Source organism: Chiloscyllium plagiosum, unplaced genomic scaffold (assembly GCF_037043375.1).
Source record: "Chiloscyllium plagiosum isolate Xiang-an unplaced genomic scaffold, Cpla_swu_hap1 HiC_scaffold_2, whole genome shotgun sequence".
NCBI lineage: Eukaryota > Metazoa > Chordata > Chondrichthyes > Orectolobiformes > Hemiscylliidae > Chiloscyllium > Chiloscyllium plagiosum.
Window position 1 is genome coordinate 68,115,290 of NW_028270140.1, and position 18,699 is coordinate 68,133,988.

At 39.0% G+C, this 18,699-nt stretch overlaps 1 protein-coding gene across 6 annotated transcripts in view; it reads left to right on the plus strand.

Annotated features, from left to right (window-relative positions):
• agtpbp1 (ATP/GTP binding carboxypeptidase 1) overlaps positions 1-4,114 on the plus strand; it is a 330,136-nt gene extending 326,022 nt beyond the window's left edge. For all 6 annotated transcript variants that reach the window (XM_043713129.2, XM_043713120.2, XM_087997543.1 and 3 more), the window contains one exon: positions 3,095-4,114. In XM_043713129.2, coding sequence (XP_043569064.1) covers positions 3,095-3,287 — 193 coding nt within the window. In that variant the 3' untranslated portion in view covers positions 3,288-4,114. The remainder of the gene's footprint in view (positions 1-3,094) is intronic.
• Positions 4,115-18,699: the final 14,585 nt, after the last annotated feature.

Consider the following 18,699-nt stretch of genomic DNA (forward strand, 5'->3'; position numbering starts at 1 on the left):
TGTGATATTTATCTTTTATATGTTACAAAAGAAGCTGCTTTTATGACCAGTAAGAAGCAGATAACAAGTTTTTGACCTTCATTTTAAATTATTAAACATCTAATCATAAAGCGTGAGAAGGTTTTAATTTTCTCCTGAATCCTTCTGTCTGTCCCCTCATCTCTCTATGATGTACTTTTTTTCGTGCTTTACCACAAAAGCAGCTCACTTTTAGGTTTTCATCAGTACAGCTGTGTTTTACTGTGCAGAGTAATAACTCTCTCTTCCTTACTTGCAGTGAATTGCCTTCTACCTGTTCCAGACCTTCACCACAATGTGCACCAGCCTCCCCACCCAACACCACATCCCAACTCCTACAACTGGGATTGATATTTCCACATGCCACCAATTTGTATTGCAGCATTAATCACTGAACTGTCCAATTCTAATATGGTATGGGTTTATGTTACAGATCCACATCAAACTGAAGGGACTTTGTAATGGCTTTGTCTCCTGATGCTGTAGAATCCCACGCTTTCATATTTGGGATAATTCCTGCTGCTCAAGCATTTGTATATGAACATCCACACAGCTAGGCTGATCAGTTCCCCATTTGTTTCCCAACATCACTAGAGATGGCAGAAACACTTTTTATCTCATTTGAAATAGAGGATCTGTTACCATTTGTGGATAGGTTTCAAGCTAAATGTTGTGTGTTTATAAAGTTTTCAAGTGATTCACACTTCCTATCTATTATTATGACTTTTGAATACTCCAGTGGATAAATTCTTTTTTTAAAAAAAAATGCCACAGCTGTTAAACAGAAATTATTTCATTTCTTTTATGTGGAAACAGTGGTGCTCACAATTCTTATTCACAGTCTCTAAAAATTTCCATTGGTTAGACTTTAGCCCCAGAGTTTCCAGATTGCAATGGTTGTTAGCATTGAGAAATGTACTGCTAACATCAAAATAATGCTCATGCAATTAATGAACCGAGAATCGCATGGACTGTGCATAACATAGTTTTCCAGTATGAGCTGCAATTCTCACCACTTGCACATGCTCAAAAAACACGGGCTTTCGTCACCATGACTGCCCAGATGGTTATTTCTTTCTTTGGGCATATGGATTTTTTTGTAGCACTGTTGTTGAAATCAGTTATACAGCCAAAATCCTATTCCACTATCAATTATTTATCTCCTGAATCGTTATGAAATGTCATGTGAACACTGCACTTTAAAAAAAAAAGATTGAATTATGCCCTAACTATGCTCATCTCTCAATATACTTAACAAATTGTCCCATCATGTATATGATATCTTACTCTGCAGGGTAAAACAAGTCTTATTTCCCACATCCAGTACATGCTTTTACCAAGGCTCAGGTTTCAGCCTTTTAAAAATAATGATCAGCATTTTTATTTTGGAACATTAGTACACTTTTCTGAACATTTTAGGGTATTGTTGCCTTCAATTTCCTATTGACCAAAATGTTCTGATGTTCTACAATATTTTTGTCCAATAAGGAAACCTGAAGAATCTGGTCTATTTGTTTCAATTTGCACCATTATAGAAAGAGATCTGAATACCTTGGAATCTGAAATGTCCAAAGAAATGTTATAAAGTATTTGATGCTGCAAATAAATGGATAGAAATGAAAGATAAAACATTTGACACTATGGAACGACAATCTGGAGTCCCATGTTTACAGAATTCCCTCTATAATAAGCATCACTTACTCAAGAACAAAGGATCATTTGTGACTCAGTAATTGGTTCAAAGATTGAGCTAAGTTTTCAGTCCAAACCCCTGTGGCTATGTTTGAGTTTGGAAATATGGAAATGCTAATTATGGTACCATGGCACAAATTTTTGAAAGGCAACTAATTGAGTGGGGGCTTATTGGACACAATCCAATGAAGGGTGACAGAATGGGCTTCTGGGCCCAGTGAGCCAACAGGAAACGTGCTAGCACTTAGATTAGCTGCTGCAGTGTCAGAACTCAAAATTGTGGACATTAGGTGCAAAAGAGGGTGCACTTCAAAGACTTTTAAAGAAAAATTACAAAGAAGCCACAATTACCAGGTTGTAATCATTTAGATTATAAAGGTAGTCACAGTAAAACTAAGAATGACATTTAACATTTATTTTTTGACAACTCCATCTGGCTCATTAATGACCTTTAAATTTGCCATCCTTACCTGGACTGGCCTACATGTGACTGCAAGCTCATAGCAATGTGGTTGATTCTTAAATGTCCTCTGAAGTGGCCTAGTGAGCCACTCCGTTCAAGTTCGGTTAGGAATAGATAACAAATGCAGGCCTTGCCAACGACACCTACATCCTATGAGAAAAAAGAAACAGTTGTGGCTTTCGGGGATGATGTCAGTTTGTCAGATGGAGTAGAAGGCCCTCAGTAGCTGCCAGAAAACCACCTATTTTAGGGCAGCTTCTGCCTTTTGGAAAACTTGCAAGCAGTGGATAGCTGTCAGTTCCTTCACCATATAAAGCCCTCAATCAATTCCACTAGTTAAAATTGCCAGGAAATTAACACACCAGGCAGCAGTAGAAAATTGCAGGTATTTACATCTTCGTGTCCTCCACAGCCTTTAAAATTCCAGGTAAAGGCAGAAACAAATGTGGTTGCTGAAAATTGGATACAAAAACAGAAATTGCTGGAAAAGCTCAGCACATCTGGCAGTAGCTGTGGAGAAAAGTTAGAGTGAATGTTTTGAGGTCTGGATCATGTTCTGAAAAAGGGTCACTGGACCTGAAACATTAACTCTGATTTCTCTCCACAGATGCTGCCAGACCTGCTGTATTTTTTTAGCAATTTCAGTTCTTATTTCTTTAAAATTCCAGCCCTCTTTTGACATTTTACTGTGTATTTTGAACTTTTGTGTGTATATGTGCATTTATGCGTTGATGATTAGAATCTATTGTTTGTAAAAATTATCAGGAGGTTAGTCTGATCTTAAATATTTGCTTTTTAATATTAAAATATCAATGACTACATCTAAATCCTGCAAATATGATAATTTGTTTTGGTGCGAGGTAGTGCCTTTCTGCCAAACTTTATTGAACCTTTTATTTTAAACATGTTTTCTATCTGCAGTCCTACCACTCAAGTCCTTGATGAAGATGAGCCACGTTGCCTTGAAGAGATTGATTACAGTGCTGAGAGTAGTGATGAGCAAGAAATTGATCTAAATGAAACAGCTGACTTTGACACCCAATACTTTGACCCAAGTACACAAGAGGAGCAACTCTCTGATTCTGACATCCCAAAGAGAGACTTCTTTCTTTAAGTTATAAATCACCAAAGAGGCTGGAAAATAAGTCTGATATTCTATAACCAATAAAAAAAAGTCAGGGTTAAAATAGTCTGCTCTGAGTAAGAGCTAGCTCACTCAGGCATATTGGCTAAATTAATAATAAATATACTGCTGGTAACACTGGAAAATTCAACTCTATTATTTAGTATTGACTTCAAGTGCATTTGTACAAGTCAGGATAGAATCCTCCACTGTTTTTATTTTCTCTGGATGCAGTTGCATGGCTGATTTTGTATGCAATTTTATTTTTCACTACTTACCTTGATCGTGTTTGTCTGTATGCACAGATTGTTCTCAAGATATGTACCAATGATCTTTTGAAGTCACTTAATTTGTGGAGAAGTTGAAAATAGCCTTGTCTGTTCAAACTTCAAATGATGTCTATTTAATTCCCCAACTTTTGTTTTAGTTGTGTCAGTGTTCCAGGATCGTTTGATGAGAAATATGCTGCTTTAGCTATAACATTCAAATATTGATAATTATATTGTTATTGTTAAGTAGAATTGATCTGTCTTGAAATGTATCCATCTGCTGCTAAAAGAATATAAGTTGCACCTTGCTGTGGATTATATAAAACGTAAAAGCTGGCTGTCACTGTATTTAAATTTATTGTCAACATTACCATACAATGTTGACACTATGTACAGTGAATTGTTAGCTTGTCATGAATAATGAAATGATGTAATTTTGATTTTCAGACTATGAATTAAAGAATTGTATTGTGGTAGTGAATTTGCATACTCCTGTCAGTATTATTTCTATTTTTGTGCCTAAAATGCTAATAAACTAAAAGCTTTGAAGTTCTGCTTCAATACATGATTGTTGTGGGACTTTCAGATTTCAGAGTCTATCTGACCATTCCATGCTTGAACCTCCGCCTGCACGCACTCTCAAAATCTTTCTCTTAGAAAGGTACATGCCAAACTACTTTCGAATGTGACTCCAGGCACACAATAACAAAACACCAAGAAAGCAAAATAATAATCTTCAGTATATAACCATTAAGTTTTGTAGATCAACATTATAAATGTGAAAGTGTTTTTGAAGTAATTTATAAAAATGTTATTGTATGTACTCACCAGTCCGTTACTTCATCTGAGACTCTTCAGCTCATGGACATTGGCTAGGTAGCAGTAGATACGAGTAATGTTTTCATTTACATTAGTCATTGATTTTATTATTCATTCAGCAATGTGGACTTTTCTGGCAGGATCAGCTTTATTGCCCATCTTAATTTGTCCTGGTGACGGTTGTAATGATATGCCGCCTTGAACCACTGCAGCCCATTTCATGGTGTTACACCACATTATTGATGTTCGTGCGAGACAAGCTGAGTAAAGTTTTAGTTTTCTCCTGAAGATTCCAGTTCCTCTTCACAACCCCTCAACACTGTGTAATTGGCATGTGCGTGCGTGTGTATACACACACACACACACACACACACACATAAACACTAATCTGCTCCTACCCCCATACACGCACTTCAATGAAGCTGTAATCGCACACACATGTTGGCCACTTTGTAGGTCAGCAAAGCAGTGCTCGGCAATGGGAAGGTTCAGCAGCTTTAACAGCCCAAATGCCATCCTGAGCCCAAGCCAACATACAGTGTGGCCATCTGGGCAATAACTGTGAATGATCTCAGAAGAAGAAATCACAAAAGTGGGAGACAAACAGCATAGGCGGGACCAGAATCCACCTGGAGCTCAGTCTTAGAAGAAGAAATCTCATGACCACAAATGCTGTTTCTATGACCCCAAATAGGATTACAATCTGCAATTTTGAAAGTGTTGTCATGAAGTTTGTTCCTTTTTTTATTGGGGGATAGCCAATTTAATTTTTAAAATGTAAATAAAACCCAATATGCAATAAAAAGTGAGGAGTGGAAATAAATTAGTTATAATTTAAACTATAAATACATGCAGCAGTTAATTGCTAGAATTTGAAACATGCTTGGAGCTACAATGCTGTGGTTAATGGAGAGCATGCTGGTGCACAGTTTAACCACCATTTTGTGATGGCAAAGCTGATGTTAAATTTCAGCAGTATGGTTACACCGGCTTTGAGTACCTGATCTTTGGCTGTTGTCAGTAGACACAAAAGTTCTAAGATGTTAGGTGAGTACAGTCAGTCTTCAAGCGGCAAGCAGAAACTTCGTAAATTTCTATAGTTTTGGATTTTTACACACCTAGAATCATAGAATCCTACAGTGTGGAAGCGGACCAATTGGCCCCTTGAGTCCACACTAATCCTTCGAAGAGCAGCTCTCCCAGACCCACCCCATCCCTGCAAACTTGCTTTTCCATGGCTAATCTACTTAGCCTGCACACTTCTGGATACTGTGGGCAATTTAGCATAGCCAATCTACCTAACTTGCACATCTTTGGACTACAAGAGGAAACCCACACAGGGAGAATGTGCAAACTCCACACTGACAGTTGCTCGAGGGTGGAATCGAACATGGGTCCCTGGTGCTGAGAGGCTAACTACTGAGCTGATCTGGCCAATCAACAGTAAAGATTCACCAGTGTCTGACATCGGTTATATGTGCTTTTTCTTTAATAGTAAATGGAAGAAAAAGAGTGGGTTTTTTATAGCACCTTTCATGAGCTTAGAACATTTGAAAATGGTTGACATCCAACAAAGTACACTTGAAGAAGAGCTATATTGTAGAATTGGAAAGTACAGCAGCTGATTGCAGGAAGCAAGAATTGTGCATTTCAATAAGCTCAAATTATATCCTGATCATTTCTACAGAAACATGCCAAGTGTACAGTAGCCATAATTTATAATTAAATATGCAGTACATACAAGCGTATACTTATGGAGGTAGTTTCAAGGTTCACTTTCCCATCTTTTGAGTATCAATAAGTTGAGCAATTGCTACCCCATTAATCGGCAAATAATACACAGTATAAATAGCATACTAATAAAGTACATAGATAAAAGGCTCTAATGGCACAATGGTAGTACCCCTACTTCTAGGCTAGAAACCTGGTTTCAGGTCTGTCCTGTTTGTGAAGTGCATGATAACATGCCTGAACAGATTGATTAAAAATACTTATAATAGAGTTGAGAGAGTCAACATCGCGTTAATATTTTCTTTGTACTGTTCTATTCTAAATATGAATTTTTCATATTTGGTTTTAATTCAGCATCTTTTGCTAATACTTCTCTGGAATATCTATCCTGGCGAAATCGGTTTGCTCTCCTGCTTTTCCTTGAAATTGTGCTGTAAATTTCTAACATCCACTAGCAGGGGTCTCAATTTAATGTTTCATCTGAAATATGGTATTCTGACTGTATAGCAGTCCCCTTGTATTGTGCTGGAGTTTAAGTTTTGACTTTTTTTTGCTCAGGATATGGGGTGGGCCTTAGAACCTGGAGCCTTGTGACACGGAGTGAGAGTATCCCCAACTGAGCCACAACTGATGGCTTGCTAACAAGCATATTGACCAGGATAATATACTGCAAATGGCACGCTGTGGTTGATGTATGCAGTGTAACTTTATGGACTACATGAGCAAAAGTGGGAAGTGAGGAGGGCACTACATTCAGGGTGAGAAGTGGGGAGTTTGTGGTGTGTGACCTGCACAACAGGCATTACCAGCCCCCCCCCCCGCCACCCTAAGAGGCCACCTATCTTACTTCTGTGCCACCCAACTGAATCTGAATGCCCAAACCTTCTCTTACCTCACTGGGCACTAGGTTCCTTGCTTCCATAAACCTAAATCTACTAATGTTTCTATATCATTTATGATTCTATTCATGTTTCTTTCTTCACCCCCAGCAGCACCCACTACTCAGCTTGGGATAATGGAGGTACCAACCAATCAGTTTGGCTGGCATCTCCCAAGGGTGGAAGTCCCACTTTTACATAGTCTATCCCAATCACAGTTCATTGTCCCATATAATGGAATAAGTACATTTCCAGCTGATTTTACTTTTAGTATGTCCCATGAGCTGTAAAATTTACCTCATGAAATTTGGAACCATAAGCAGACAATTCTGGAAATGTGCAGATGGTCATGAAGGAGATAGATTGAATTACTGTTTACATGTCAACCATAATTAGAAATGGCCTTTAGATAGAGTCATAGAGTTATACAGCACAGAAATAGACCCTTCAGTCCAACTCATCAATGCCAACCAGATTATAGAACATATATAGAACATTAGATTAGATTAGATTCCTTACAGTGACCCTCCGATGAGCAACCCACCCAGACCCATTCCTCTACATTTACCCCTGCACCTAACACTACGGGCAATTTAGCATGGCCAATTCACCTAACCTGCACATCTTTGGACTGTGGGAGGAAACCGGAGCACCCGGAGGAAACCCACGCAGACACCTGGAGAACGTGCAAACTCCACACAGGCAGTTGCCCGAGGTGGGAATTGAACCCAGGTCCCTGGCGCTGTGAGATAAATCTAGCATGGGCCAGCATTTGGCCCAAATCTCTCCAAACTCCTCCTACTTGTATACCCATCCAGATGCCTTTTAAATGTCGCAATTGTACCAGCCTCCACCACTTCCTCTGGCAGCTCATTCCACACACGCACCACCCTTTGCGTGAAAATGTTATCCCTTAAGTCCTTTTAAATCTTTCCCCTCTCATCTTAAACCTCTAGTTTTGGACTTGCCATATCCCATGGAAAAGACCTTGTCTATTTACCCTCTCAATGCTTCTCATGATTTTTATAAACCTCTATAAGGGCACACCTCAGCCTCTGACACTCTAGGGAAAATAGCCCCAGCATATTCAGCCTCTCCCTATAGCTCAAACTCTCCAACAATGGCAACATCCTTATAAATCTTTTCTGAACCCTTTCAAGTTTCACAGCATCACCTTCTGCCTTCTATGGGCAAGACAATTCTGAATCCACATGGTCAAGTCACAGTGGAGGCCATGCATCTTTTAGATGAGCCTACCATGAGGGACATTGTCGAAAGCCTTACTAAAATCCATGTAGACAACATTCACTATTCTATCCTCATCAATCACCTTTGTCACACCTTGAAAAGTTCAATCAATTTAGTAAAACATGACCTGCCCTGCACAAAGCCATGCTGACTGTCCCTAATTAGGCCATGCTTTCCCAGATAAACATAAATCCTATTTTTAAGAGTTTTCTCCAATAGCCTCCCAATCATTGATGTGAGACTTGCCAGTTTCCTGGATTATCCCTATTTCCTTTTTTGAACTTAGGAACAACATTAGCTACTCACTAGTCCTCTGGGACCTCTTCAGTGGCTAATGAAGATATAAAGATCTTGGTCAAGGCTCCAGCAATCTCCTGTTTTGCCTCTTTCAATTTCCTGAGGTAGATACCATTGGCCCTGGAGACTTATCCATCATAATGCTCTTCAAAAGACTCAACACCACTTCTTTCTTGATTGCAAAATGCCCTAGCAAATTAGCATGACCACATAACTCTCACTATCCTCCATGTCCTTCTCTTGGGTGAATAGTGATGCAAAGTCCTCATTTAAGATTTCACTCACATCCACTGCCTCCAAGCACAAGTTCCCTCCTTTATCCTTGAGTGGTCCTACCTTCTCCCTAGTTATCCTCTTGATATTAATGTATCTATAGAATGCCTTGGGATTCTGTTTAATCCTATGTACACTTCTTGGCCCCTTCTCGCTCTCCTAATTCCCTGCTTGAGTTCTTTCCTGCTTTCTTAATATTCCTCATGGCCCTGTCCAATTTTAGCTTCCTTTTTTTTCTGTCTTTTTTCCTTTTGACTAAATTCACAACCTCCCTCATTATCCAAAGATCCCCTACCTTGCCATTCTTGTCCTTTCTCCTGACTGGAACATGCCGGTTCCAAACACACATCAGCAGGTCTTTAAACCATTTCCACATGTCAAATGTGGAATTGCCTGATAACAGCTCCTCCCAATTAACACTCCCTAGCTCCTGCCTAATACTGATGTAATATGCCCTTCCCCAATTTAGTACCTTGCCACAATGTCCTGAATTATTCTTATTCCTAGCTGTCTAAAAACTTAAGGAGTTGCGATCACTGTTTCCAAAATGCTCTCCCATTGAAAAGCTGTTCACCTGGTCAAGCTCATTGGCCAGTACAAGGTCTAGTATGGCCCCTCCTCTAGTTGGACTCTGCACATACTGTTTCAAGAAACCCTCTTGGATGCACTTAACAAACTCTGCCCCATCTAACCCTCTTGTTCTAAAGGAGTCCCAGTCACTACTAGGGAAGTTAAAGTCACCCACTATGGCAACTCTGTTTTTATTGCATCTTTCCATAATCTGTCTACATATTTGTTCGTCAATGTCTCAGTGGCTCTGGGGTGCCCAATATTATAATCCTATCAGAGAGATTACACATATCTTATTTTTGTGGTCTATCCATATTGCCTCACTGATGAGCCCTCCAGGTATGTCCTCTCTAAGTGCAGATGTAACATTCTCCCTGATTAGCAATGCAATTCCTCCAGCTCTTTTATATTCCTTTCTATCTTGTCTAAAACAATGAAACCCTGGAACATTGAGCAGGCAGTCCTGTTCCTTTCTCAACTGAATCTTTGTAATGGCCACAACATCATAATCCATTGTTCTGATCCAGGTTCTAAGCTCATCTGCCTTACTTATAATACTCCTTGCATTGAAATAAACACACATCAGCTCATTAGTACCATTGTGTCATTTACCTGTCTCTGCCTGTCCTTTTTTTATGATTTACTGGTACTAATATGTACCTTCCCCTCAAACCCTACACTTGCTGACCCAATTTGTATGATAAGCTGAACATCTGTTAATTGGAACTTGTGAAAAACCTTCATCCCACAGCTTCCTGTCCTTTGTGTTATGAATTCAGCGATCTCACTCTTTTCTCTTGAATTGCCCCTTTCATTGTAACTGTTACCTCAGTGACCCTGCCTCAGAGAGTTAGGGACATGTGTTCAATTCCACCTTCAGACAACTGTCTGTGTGGAGTTTGCACTTTCTCTCCGTCTCTGCGGGGGTTTCCTCCAGGTGCTCCGGTTTCCTTCCACAGTCCAAAAGATATGCAGGTCAAGTGGATCGGCCATGACAAATTGCCCATAATATCCAGGGATGTGCAGGCTAGGTGGATTAGCCATGGGAAATGCAGAGGGGTTGGGTCTGGGTGGAATTCTCTTTGGAGAGTCAGTATGGATCCAATGGACCGAATGGCTTGCTTCTACACTGTGGAGGGGATTCTATGATATGCCCCCTACCGTTATTGCCAAACCTCCTGACTGACTGTGGGAGAAATCATAATTCATTTTTTTGGCAACAATGTTCTGATGTTTTCATTTTTGCATATTTTTCCACATTTCCTGCCCTAAACCATACCATTTGATGATTAGAAAATTCCATGATGTCTTCCAACATAAGCTTCCAAAATACCTTTAGGTTGCTTAATATCCTAGGACCAGTTTGTATATTATCAGCATCAGGCCATCTTTCCAGTAAAATGTATCAATGCATCAGTATTGATTCCAGTTTACAAACAGACATCATCAGAATCCATAGGATCCTCCCCTTCACACATTGAACATACTTGTATAGATTTTTGATTTTCCATTCAATTTTCAACTTGCTCTGATTATATTATGCATATTATAAGTCTTATTATAGATTGTTACAGTTATGCTTCTAAATTCATAAAGTTTACTCATAAAGTTCTAAATTCATAAAGACATTTTACTAGTTGATTTACAACTAAACATTCATTCCCCTATCTGAGTTCTGAATTATTTTGTGAACTTTGAACTGTATTTGTTTTGTATCATGTAACCTTGACAGAACCAAATCTTTAATGCTTACTGAAAAATGTTATGCAACAAAGAAATTTTGAGTATTTCTTCATTTGCATGGACCTCAGAAGAAAAGTAAGAAACTGTACAGGTCATTTTGCTAGAACGGGCAGTTACATTCCAGTTACAACCCTGTGCTGGAGAAAACTGCACTCTGGGAAACCGCTATCGAAAATCACACTGAAGAAGATCACTAATAGAAAACTGTTATATTCATTCAGTAGGAAGTTTGCGCTATCCAAACACTGTCCACAATTCATCAGTTGTGTTATAGCCAATTCTCATTGATGAAACGCGCATTATAACATACCACTCTGTACTTACTTTAATTTCCCTCCAAATATTTCCCAGAGCTCTCCTGAAGTTATAAGTTTCTGACATTAAATCTGCACATATAATTAATTAGAACATCAAGATAGAATTTATCTTTAAATCTTTTACGTTTTCACCCTGTAGTAACAAATTTTCCAAACCTGGGAGGAGATGGTTTAATGGTATTGATGCTGGACTATTAATCCAGATTCCCAGCTATTGTTCTGGGGGCCCATAGCATATGGCAGAGTTTGAATTCAATTAAAATCAGAAATTAAGAATTTAATGATAACCATGAATCCATTGTCAATTGTTAGAAAAGTCCATCTCATTTATTAATGTCCTTTAGGGAAAGCAGTTGCCATCTGCTTACCATACTTATCTGCTTACCTTGTCTGGCCTAACTGGGACTCCAGACCAACAGCAATGTGTTGAATTGACTCTTAACTGCCCTCTGGGTAATTAGGGATAAGCAATAAATGCTGGCCTAACCAGTGATGCCCTCATCCCCCGTGTAAATAATAATAATTTTTAAGATCCATCATGATTGTTCTTAGAACACATGAGGAAATCTATACGTTCCGAAACAACTGAGCTAAGTTGTCGAATAATCAGCTTCAAGGGGCTGTGGGAGATCTGAAATGTGTTATTTATGGTCAGACTAGTCAAAAACTTCATGCAACTCATTCAATTCTACAAAGCAGGACTGTCACAAACTGAAAGAGCAGGGGTAAAGAACAGGGGATCATTAACGATCAGAGTGGAAAGGCAAACAGATTTATGTCGTTGGGATTGTTTGGACTGACGACGGATTAATTGTCTGCTAATTTGGTTTGGTTGAGAAAATCAAAGGTTCATCCAATAATATGTTTCCTGTGAATATTATTTTGACAAATTAACTGTGTGGAATGTCAACTCTTCAGACTGATCACAACTGTTGCTGTGAGCTAGCTCTTGGGTCACTAATCACACAATTAACTCAGGAGCACAATATCTCAACTTGAATTTATTTCCACACAGCTTCAGAATATTTAAAAGAAAATCTATCACACCCCATACAATGGCATGCAAACATCTTCAGTGAAATAAGCTCATGGTGTCCCAGTCTTAGAGTATGTCTGCTTAAAGTCACAAATTACATATTTTTTACTGGCAGACTAATGAAACAGATTGCTAGGCAGTCAGATTGTCAGTATGGCAGAAAACATATGCCACTGAGAGGAAAGAACAATCCTTTTCTTATTCCAGACTGATGAATTATTGCAATACAAGCTTTTGTCTAATGGCATTCAGTATCTTTCTATAAAGTACTAGCAAAACAGAAAATATCAGCTATGCCCTTATGTGGAGAACAGAGAAATGGCTAACATTTGTTTAACAGTTGGGACATGAGTGAAGATGACAGCAAAAATCCAAGCGATTGTTTTGAAATGTTTAGTACACATCTCCAGCCAAAGTCAAATGATCAAATTCGTTGATAAGAGTTTCAAAGCTTGAGCCAACATCCAGGTGAGCCTATTGACAATTTCCTTACAAGACTAAAATATCAGGCCAGAAAATGTAAATTCAAGAAAACAAATGAAAGCCTGATAGATCTGCTTATGTGGGTCTTCGTGGTCTGAAGTATAAAAATAATTGAATTGCAAGAACAAGGTCACAATATTGTGGATCCCACACAGTGCCAGAGTACATGAACCACAGGTAAATGCACTGACTACCCATATAGCTAGCCTTTATTTAAGCTAAGAGGAAGTCAGTAGATTTCATGCAATGAAACAATGACAAAATAGTGCACAACAGACAGAAAGATATGTAAAAACAATGGAAGGCCGCAACAGTTCACAGGCAGGAGGATAATTCTCACATATAGATCAAACTGCTCACCTGCCATGGTGGGATTCAAACCCATAAACCCAGAATATATTAACTTTAGGATGTGGATTGCTAGTCCAGTGATATTACCATTACACAACCCTCTCTCGATTAACGATTCATATATCACCGAGGCGTTGTCTTAAAGTAGTTAAATAATGTACAAGCCTTTCAATATTTTTAAGAGTAGGGTAGATTCAAATACTAACATTGGAGTACAGGCAGAAGAAAGTGAACTCTCAATGAGTCTGAAAATTTAGCAGAGTTCAGCTCAGCATTGAACAGGATGCTCAAATATACATCATCACTTTAAGCCCAAGTGAGCAAATTCAAAACAAATGGAGTCCGGGTAAAAGTACAGAGTTTCTAAGAAAAAGATATCACTGTTCTACTGGAGTAAATCCTAGTTTATCCATAATGTGACATGAGTTATTATCAGATGTCTAATGGAGCAGAGATGGTGGAGGAAAACTGGTGGAGTTGGGCATAGTTAGTATTGGAATGGAAACTGTTTTCATATTTGAGGAGAATATAAGTGGCAAGTTACAATCAAGAGAAAGGGATGTGACAATGCTGTTCCTTTAACAAGGTTATGTTGTCCCTGGATTTTTTCAGAGGGGTTGTAAAGTCAGAGGTTCTGATATGTCTGACTTGAGAATGCTTTTACGTCCCTTGTACAATGAAAAGGGAGTGGCCAGTTCTCCCAGTTCAGGGTTTGGTTTGGTTTTAGCCAGCAGTCAGTTTTTGAGAAGCTGTTAGACCCACAGCTTCTCTCTCTCTGACATCTCTCTTGTAAGACCCTGTGTTTGACTTTACCTTTTATGGCCAAGGGGGTGTTTATGGAGACATTATAAGTATTTGAAACAGCATCATTAACTTATGATAGAGTCGATTGGGTTTTCAGATAAATTATATTATTCTCAATTCAGTTTGCTTTTGTTTGTGTATAAATAAATTCTGTTTTGTTTGGAACTGAGTGGTTGGGCCAGCTGCATCACTCCTGGAATATCCACTCTACACCTGCTTCAAACAACTAGAAAAGTTAGGGTCAGGCTGCCTTCTTGAAATGTTTTGAGGGGGTCTGGCCTGGTCCAAAGCAGCAGACAATTTGGGATAGAGCCTTATGGCAATTGAGGCATTCTCAGGGAGGAGAAGAAATTGCAATGTACTGGTCAGTTTGGGATCTCTTGCATCTTAAACATTTGTAGTCTGTCTTTTTACCTTTACAAAGCCCTACCTCATGTAATGAGTGTTCATGATATATAAATCATTAGTATTACTTGGAAACTCTGATCGCATATAGACAAAAACATGTATGATTTTAAGTTTGATTTATATTTCTATGCTATGTAGGTTAAGAAGGGAAGGACACAATTTTAGTTCAGTTTTAGATTAGTTCTGACATATGCCACATTGTCTGGAAATTGTGTTTACAAGCATTTAAAAGAGCCTTTTAAAGAGCCTTGGTGAATGGATCAGTGCTTCAGAAAATAAGGGTAGAAAAGAAAGAAAAAATAAGCTGTTGCCTAATAAAAATGTGTCCTATGACACAGGTAAACAAGATATGTTATTTTTAAAGAAAAATCAGAACCATCCAAAATATAGTGACTGTGCACATTTCTTTCAGAGACATTCAGAGACAAAATAAGCTTGTGATGTCAGCAGCACAGTTAAATCCTGAGTGGCTTAGAGGTTAGTAAGAGAAAACCTCTGGAAATAGAAGGAAGGAAGATATCCTTCAAGACTTTTGAATGCACTTATTTAAGGAAAGCATATTAAGTGTAAATGAGTTGTGGCAGCAATTTGTTTAAGATTCCCAACTAAAACGTTAACTCAAGAAGATAGCATCAAGTAAATGTGGACACTTACCCAGAAAGCAAGCAAATACAGCCTTGCCCACGGACCAAGGAACTCTAAAATGGAAATAGGGTGACCCTCCACTGATGTTTGATATTACAGGGACAAAAGGTTAAATTTTCTATTTCTGATATTTGTAATAAGACTTGTTGTTGTCATATTGTAATATAGTTAGTGCTTTTTCATCTGTGTGAAATAAACTTAGATGTTCTTTAGTTGAAAGTACATTGACACCTTCATGTGAATTGACTGCCATAGTAAACAAATTGCAAAAGTAAAACTTGTGGTCTATCAAGCCAAATTTCACAACTTGTCCATCATTTCCATCAGCAGAGTCCATAATACTAAATAACTGAGGAATGCATTTGGAGACATTCATAGACTAGAATTGAATCACTACAGTGTTGAAGTCCACAACAATCCTCCGAAGAGTAACCCACTCAGACCCATTCCCCTTCCCTATTGCTCTAAATTTACCCCTGACTAATGCAACTAACCTACACATCCCTGAACACTATGAGCAATTTAGCATGGCCAATTCACCCAACCTGCAAATCTTTGGATTGTGGGAGGAAACCGGAGCACCCTCAGGAAACTCACAAAGACACGTTGTGATGTTAAATTTCTTCATAGTCAACAGGACTTCAACTTTTCACCTTTTAGTAACTTATTCTCTTGTCTGGTATTGAGATACTTAAATGGCCTCCCATACCAGGCAGCAATATATCATGAATATTTTTGGAGGGACCTTCTTTAACTCAAGGCCTTGACTCAATACATTGAGCCCCAAATCTCTAAAAGAGCTTTTAGACTTTTGTTAGATGCACTAAACTGATGTGATTTATTTGGATTGTTCTTGTTAATGATATATAAACAGATGGATTTTTTTTAGAATACTACTGGTAACCATTTTGAACTGCTACAAATTTCAGATAGCCAGATAATTCTGGCTACCTAACGTCCTTATGATTAGACTTGTGGAACATTTATTCTGAGACATAATTGCAGTATTATGGAATGAATATCCACGGGTAGCATTGTTGTTTTTCAACTGAAGTTATGGCATGGCATAGCAAGGATAATTGCAGGAATTAATTCACTACAATATGAAGTATTAACAAAATGTCTCAATAAATATACTGCAGTAACTCACCATAGGTATAACCACCGTACACTCATTTATAAGTAGCATTTAAAGAGCCTCAAGGTGAATAGCTCAATGCTTAAGAAAATTAAGGTGGAAGAGAGAGAAAAATGGTCTGTTGCCGAACAAAAATGTGTCCTGTGACACAGGAAGACAAAGACAGAAGCAGTTTATTCTTAAAGAGAAATTAGAAGTATCCAAACATTGAGTGACTGCCAGTGGAAATGAATTCCATCTTCACATTGAGAATACTCTCCATCATTTTGAGCGGCATTGACATCAGGCTAAATGGAATAGATTTTGAAACAAATTGAACAACTCCAAACTGAGTATCGAGGAGGTTCTGTCGGACTCCATAGCATAATAGTACAGAGGCACCTCGATTATCTGGCATTCACTTATCCGAATATCCGGTTATCTGGCAAGATCGCAAAATCCCGATGCTTGGCTAAACTATGTTATCTGGCATTCGATTATCCGGAATTTGATTAACTGAACGTAATACACCCCGCCTACATCTTTCATATAATCGAGGTTCCTCAATCACAGCCTGCAACCTCATGGTCCAACATAATCACGGTCTACCATTATCACCAATCCAAGGGATCAGTGAACAGTGCAGGAGGGCATGCCAGGAATGGCATCAGTTCTACCGAAACATAAAGTGGCAACCTGGTGAAACTACAGCATAGAACTGCTTGGATGACAAACAGCAGAAGCAGCATGGAATAAGCAGAGCTCAGTGATCCCACAACCAACAGTTCAGATCTGAACTCTGCAGTTCTGCTACATGCATTTCTGAATCTTGGTAGACAATTAAGTAAGTAAGGAGGAAGATGCTCCATAAATATCTCTATCCTCAATGATGGGGGAGTGCAGCACAAGAGTGCAAAAGGCAAGACTGAAGCATTCAAAACAATCTTCACCTAGATTTCAGCCTCCTCTGAAGTTTGCCAGTCTTCAGCCAGTCCAATTAATACACCAAGTTTAGTAAGATATTTGCTCAGCCTCATGGGGAGAATTACTCCATACAATGTGACTTGATTCACACTCTGCCAAAGAAAACCATAAAATTGAACCGTGGATATTCTTATTTTCTTCTGGTATCCCTCTGCTGGTATATATATATATATGTTTCTTTTATATATTGTCAGGTAATTTGAAAATTTACTGAACTCATCTCCATTGAATGAAGGTCCTTTGTCCTATCATAATGTTTGTGAGACTCCAAAAAAAATGAAAATCTGGTGAACTTTGGGCTGAGAGTTTTTGAATCCAGTGACTGGGAATTTGCAGTACTCATCAGTGAAGACCAGAAGCTCACCAGTGTGCAACTGTGAAATCAATGTTAACTTCTGTCCACAATCTGAGAGTCATAGAGGTCTATAACACTGAAAACATCCCCTTGGCCTGTGCCGGTCAAAAGCAACCACCTATATATTCTAATCCCATTTTCCAGTCTTGTCCCATAGCCTTTGTTGTCTGTGCTTTGGGCACTTCAACTGGTTTATGTGTTAAAAACACTTTACCCAAGGGTTCTTGTCAGTGAGAAAGAGACACAGAATACAGGTTGCGGTTCAACTCAATTTTATGAACAAAATATTAAAAACCCCATGTGAGCATTTCCCAAATTCACACAATATTATGGGTGGCATGATGGCTCAATGGGTGGCATGGTGGCTCAGTGCTTCCTCACCTCGCCAGGGACTGAGGTTCAATTCCAGCATCGGGCAACTGTCTGTGTGGAGTTTGCACATTCTCCTCGTGTTTGCGTGGGTTTCCTCCGGGTGCTCTGGTTTCCTCCCACAGTCCAAAGATGTGCAGGTTAGGTGAATTGGCCATGCTAAATTGCCCATAGTGCTAGGTGCACTAGTCAGAGGAAAATGGGTCTGAGTGGATTACTCTTCGGAGGGTCCATGTGAACTTGTTGGGCTGAAGGGCCTGTTTCCATGCTGTAGGGAATCTAATCTAATCAAAAAACAAAATTCCTTTTTATACAGTTCTATCCATCTGAGAAAGAATATTACCCACAATGATCCATGTGATTAAGCTGGGCAGCTGGAATCTCCTTCCTCTTTGACATAGGGCTGGCTCTTTCCCATGAAGGTGGGTCTTACAGGTCAGGGCAGATCTTTTCCCAGGTCTTCTTGAATTGCCACAAGGTCTTCTGCCACAAGTTTTGCTTGAATCTTCGCTGAGCGGGTGACTTCCAACTTTATGCTTTTATTTGCCCCTCACCCCAGAATGTTCAGAACATTCTGTGTCCTTTGGCCAATGGGGTCATGAGCTGGGTTCAAAGCATTCAATGGGGTTGTGCCAACACCCTTCACTGTTGCCATGTGGGAGGTGTAAAGTACAGGCACTGGCTGGAAGGCAAGTTGCCAGAAAGT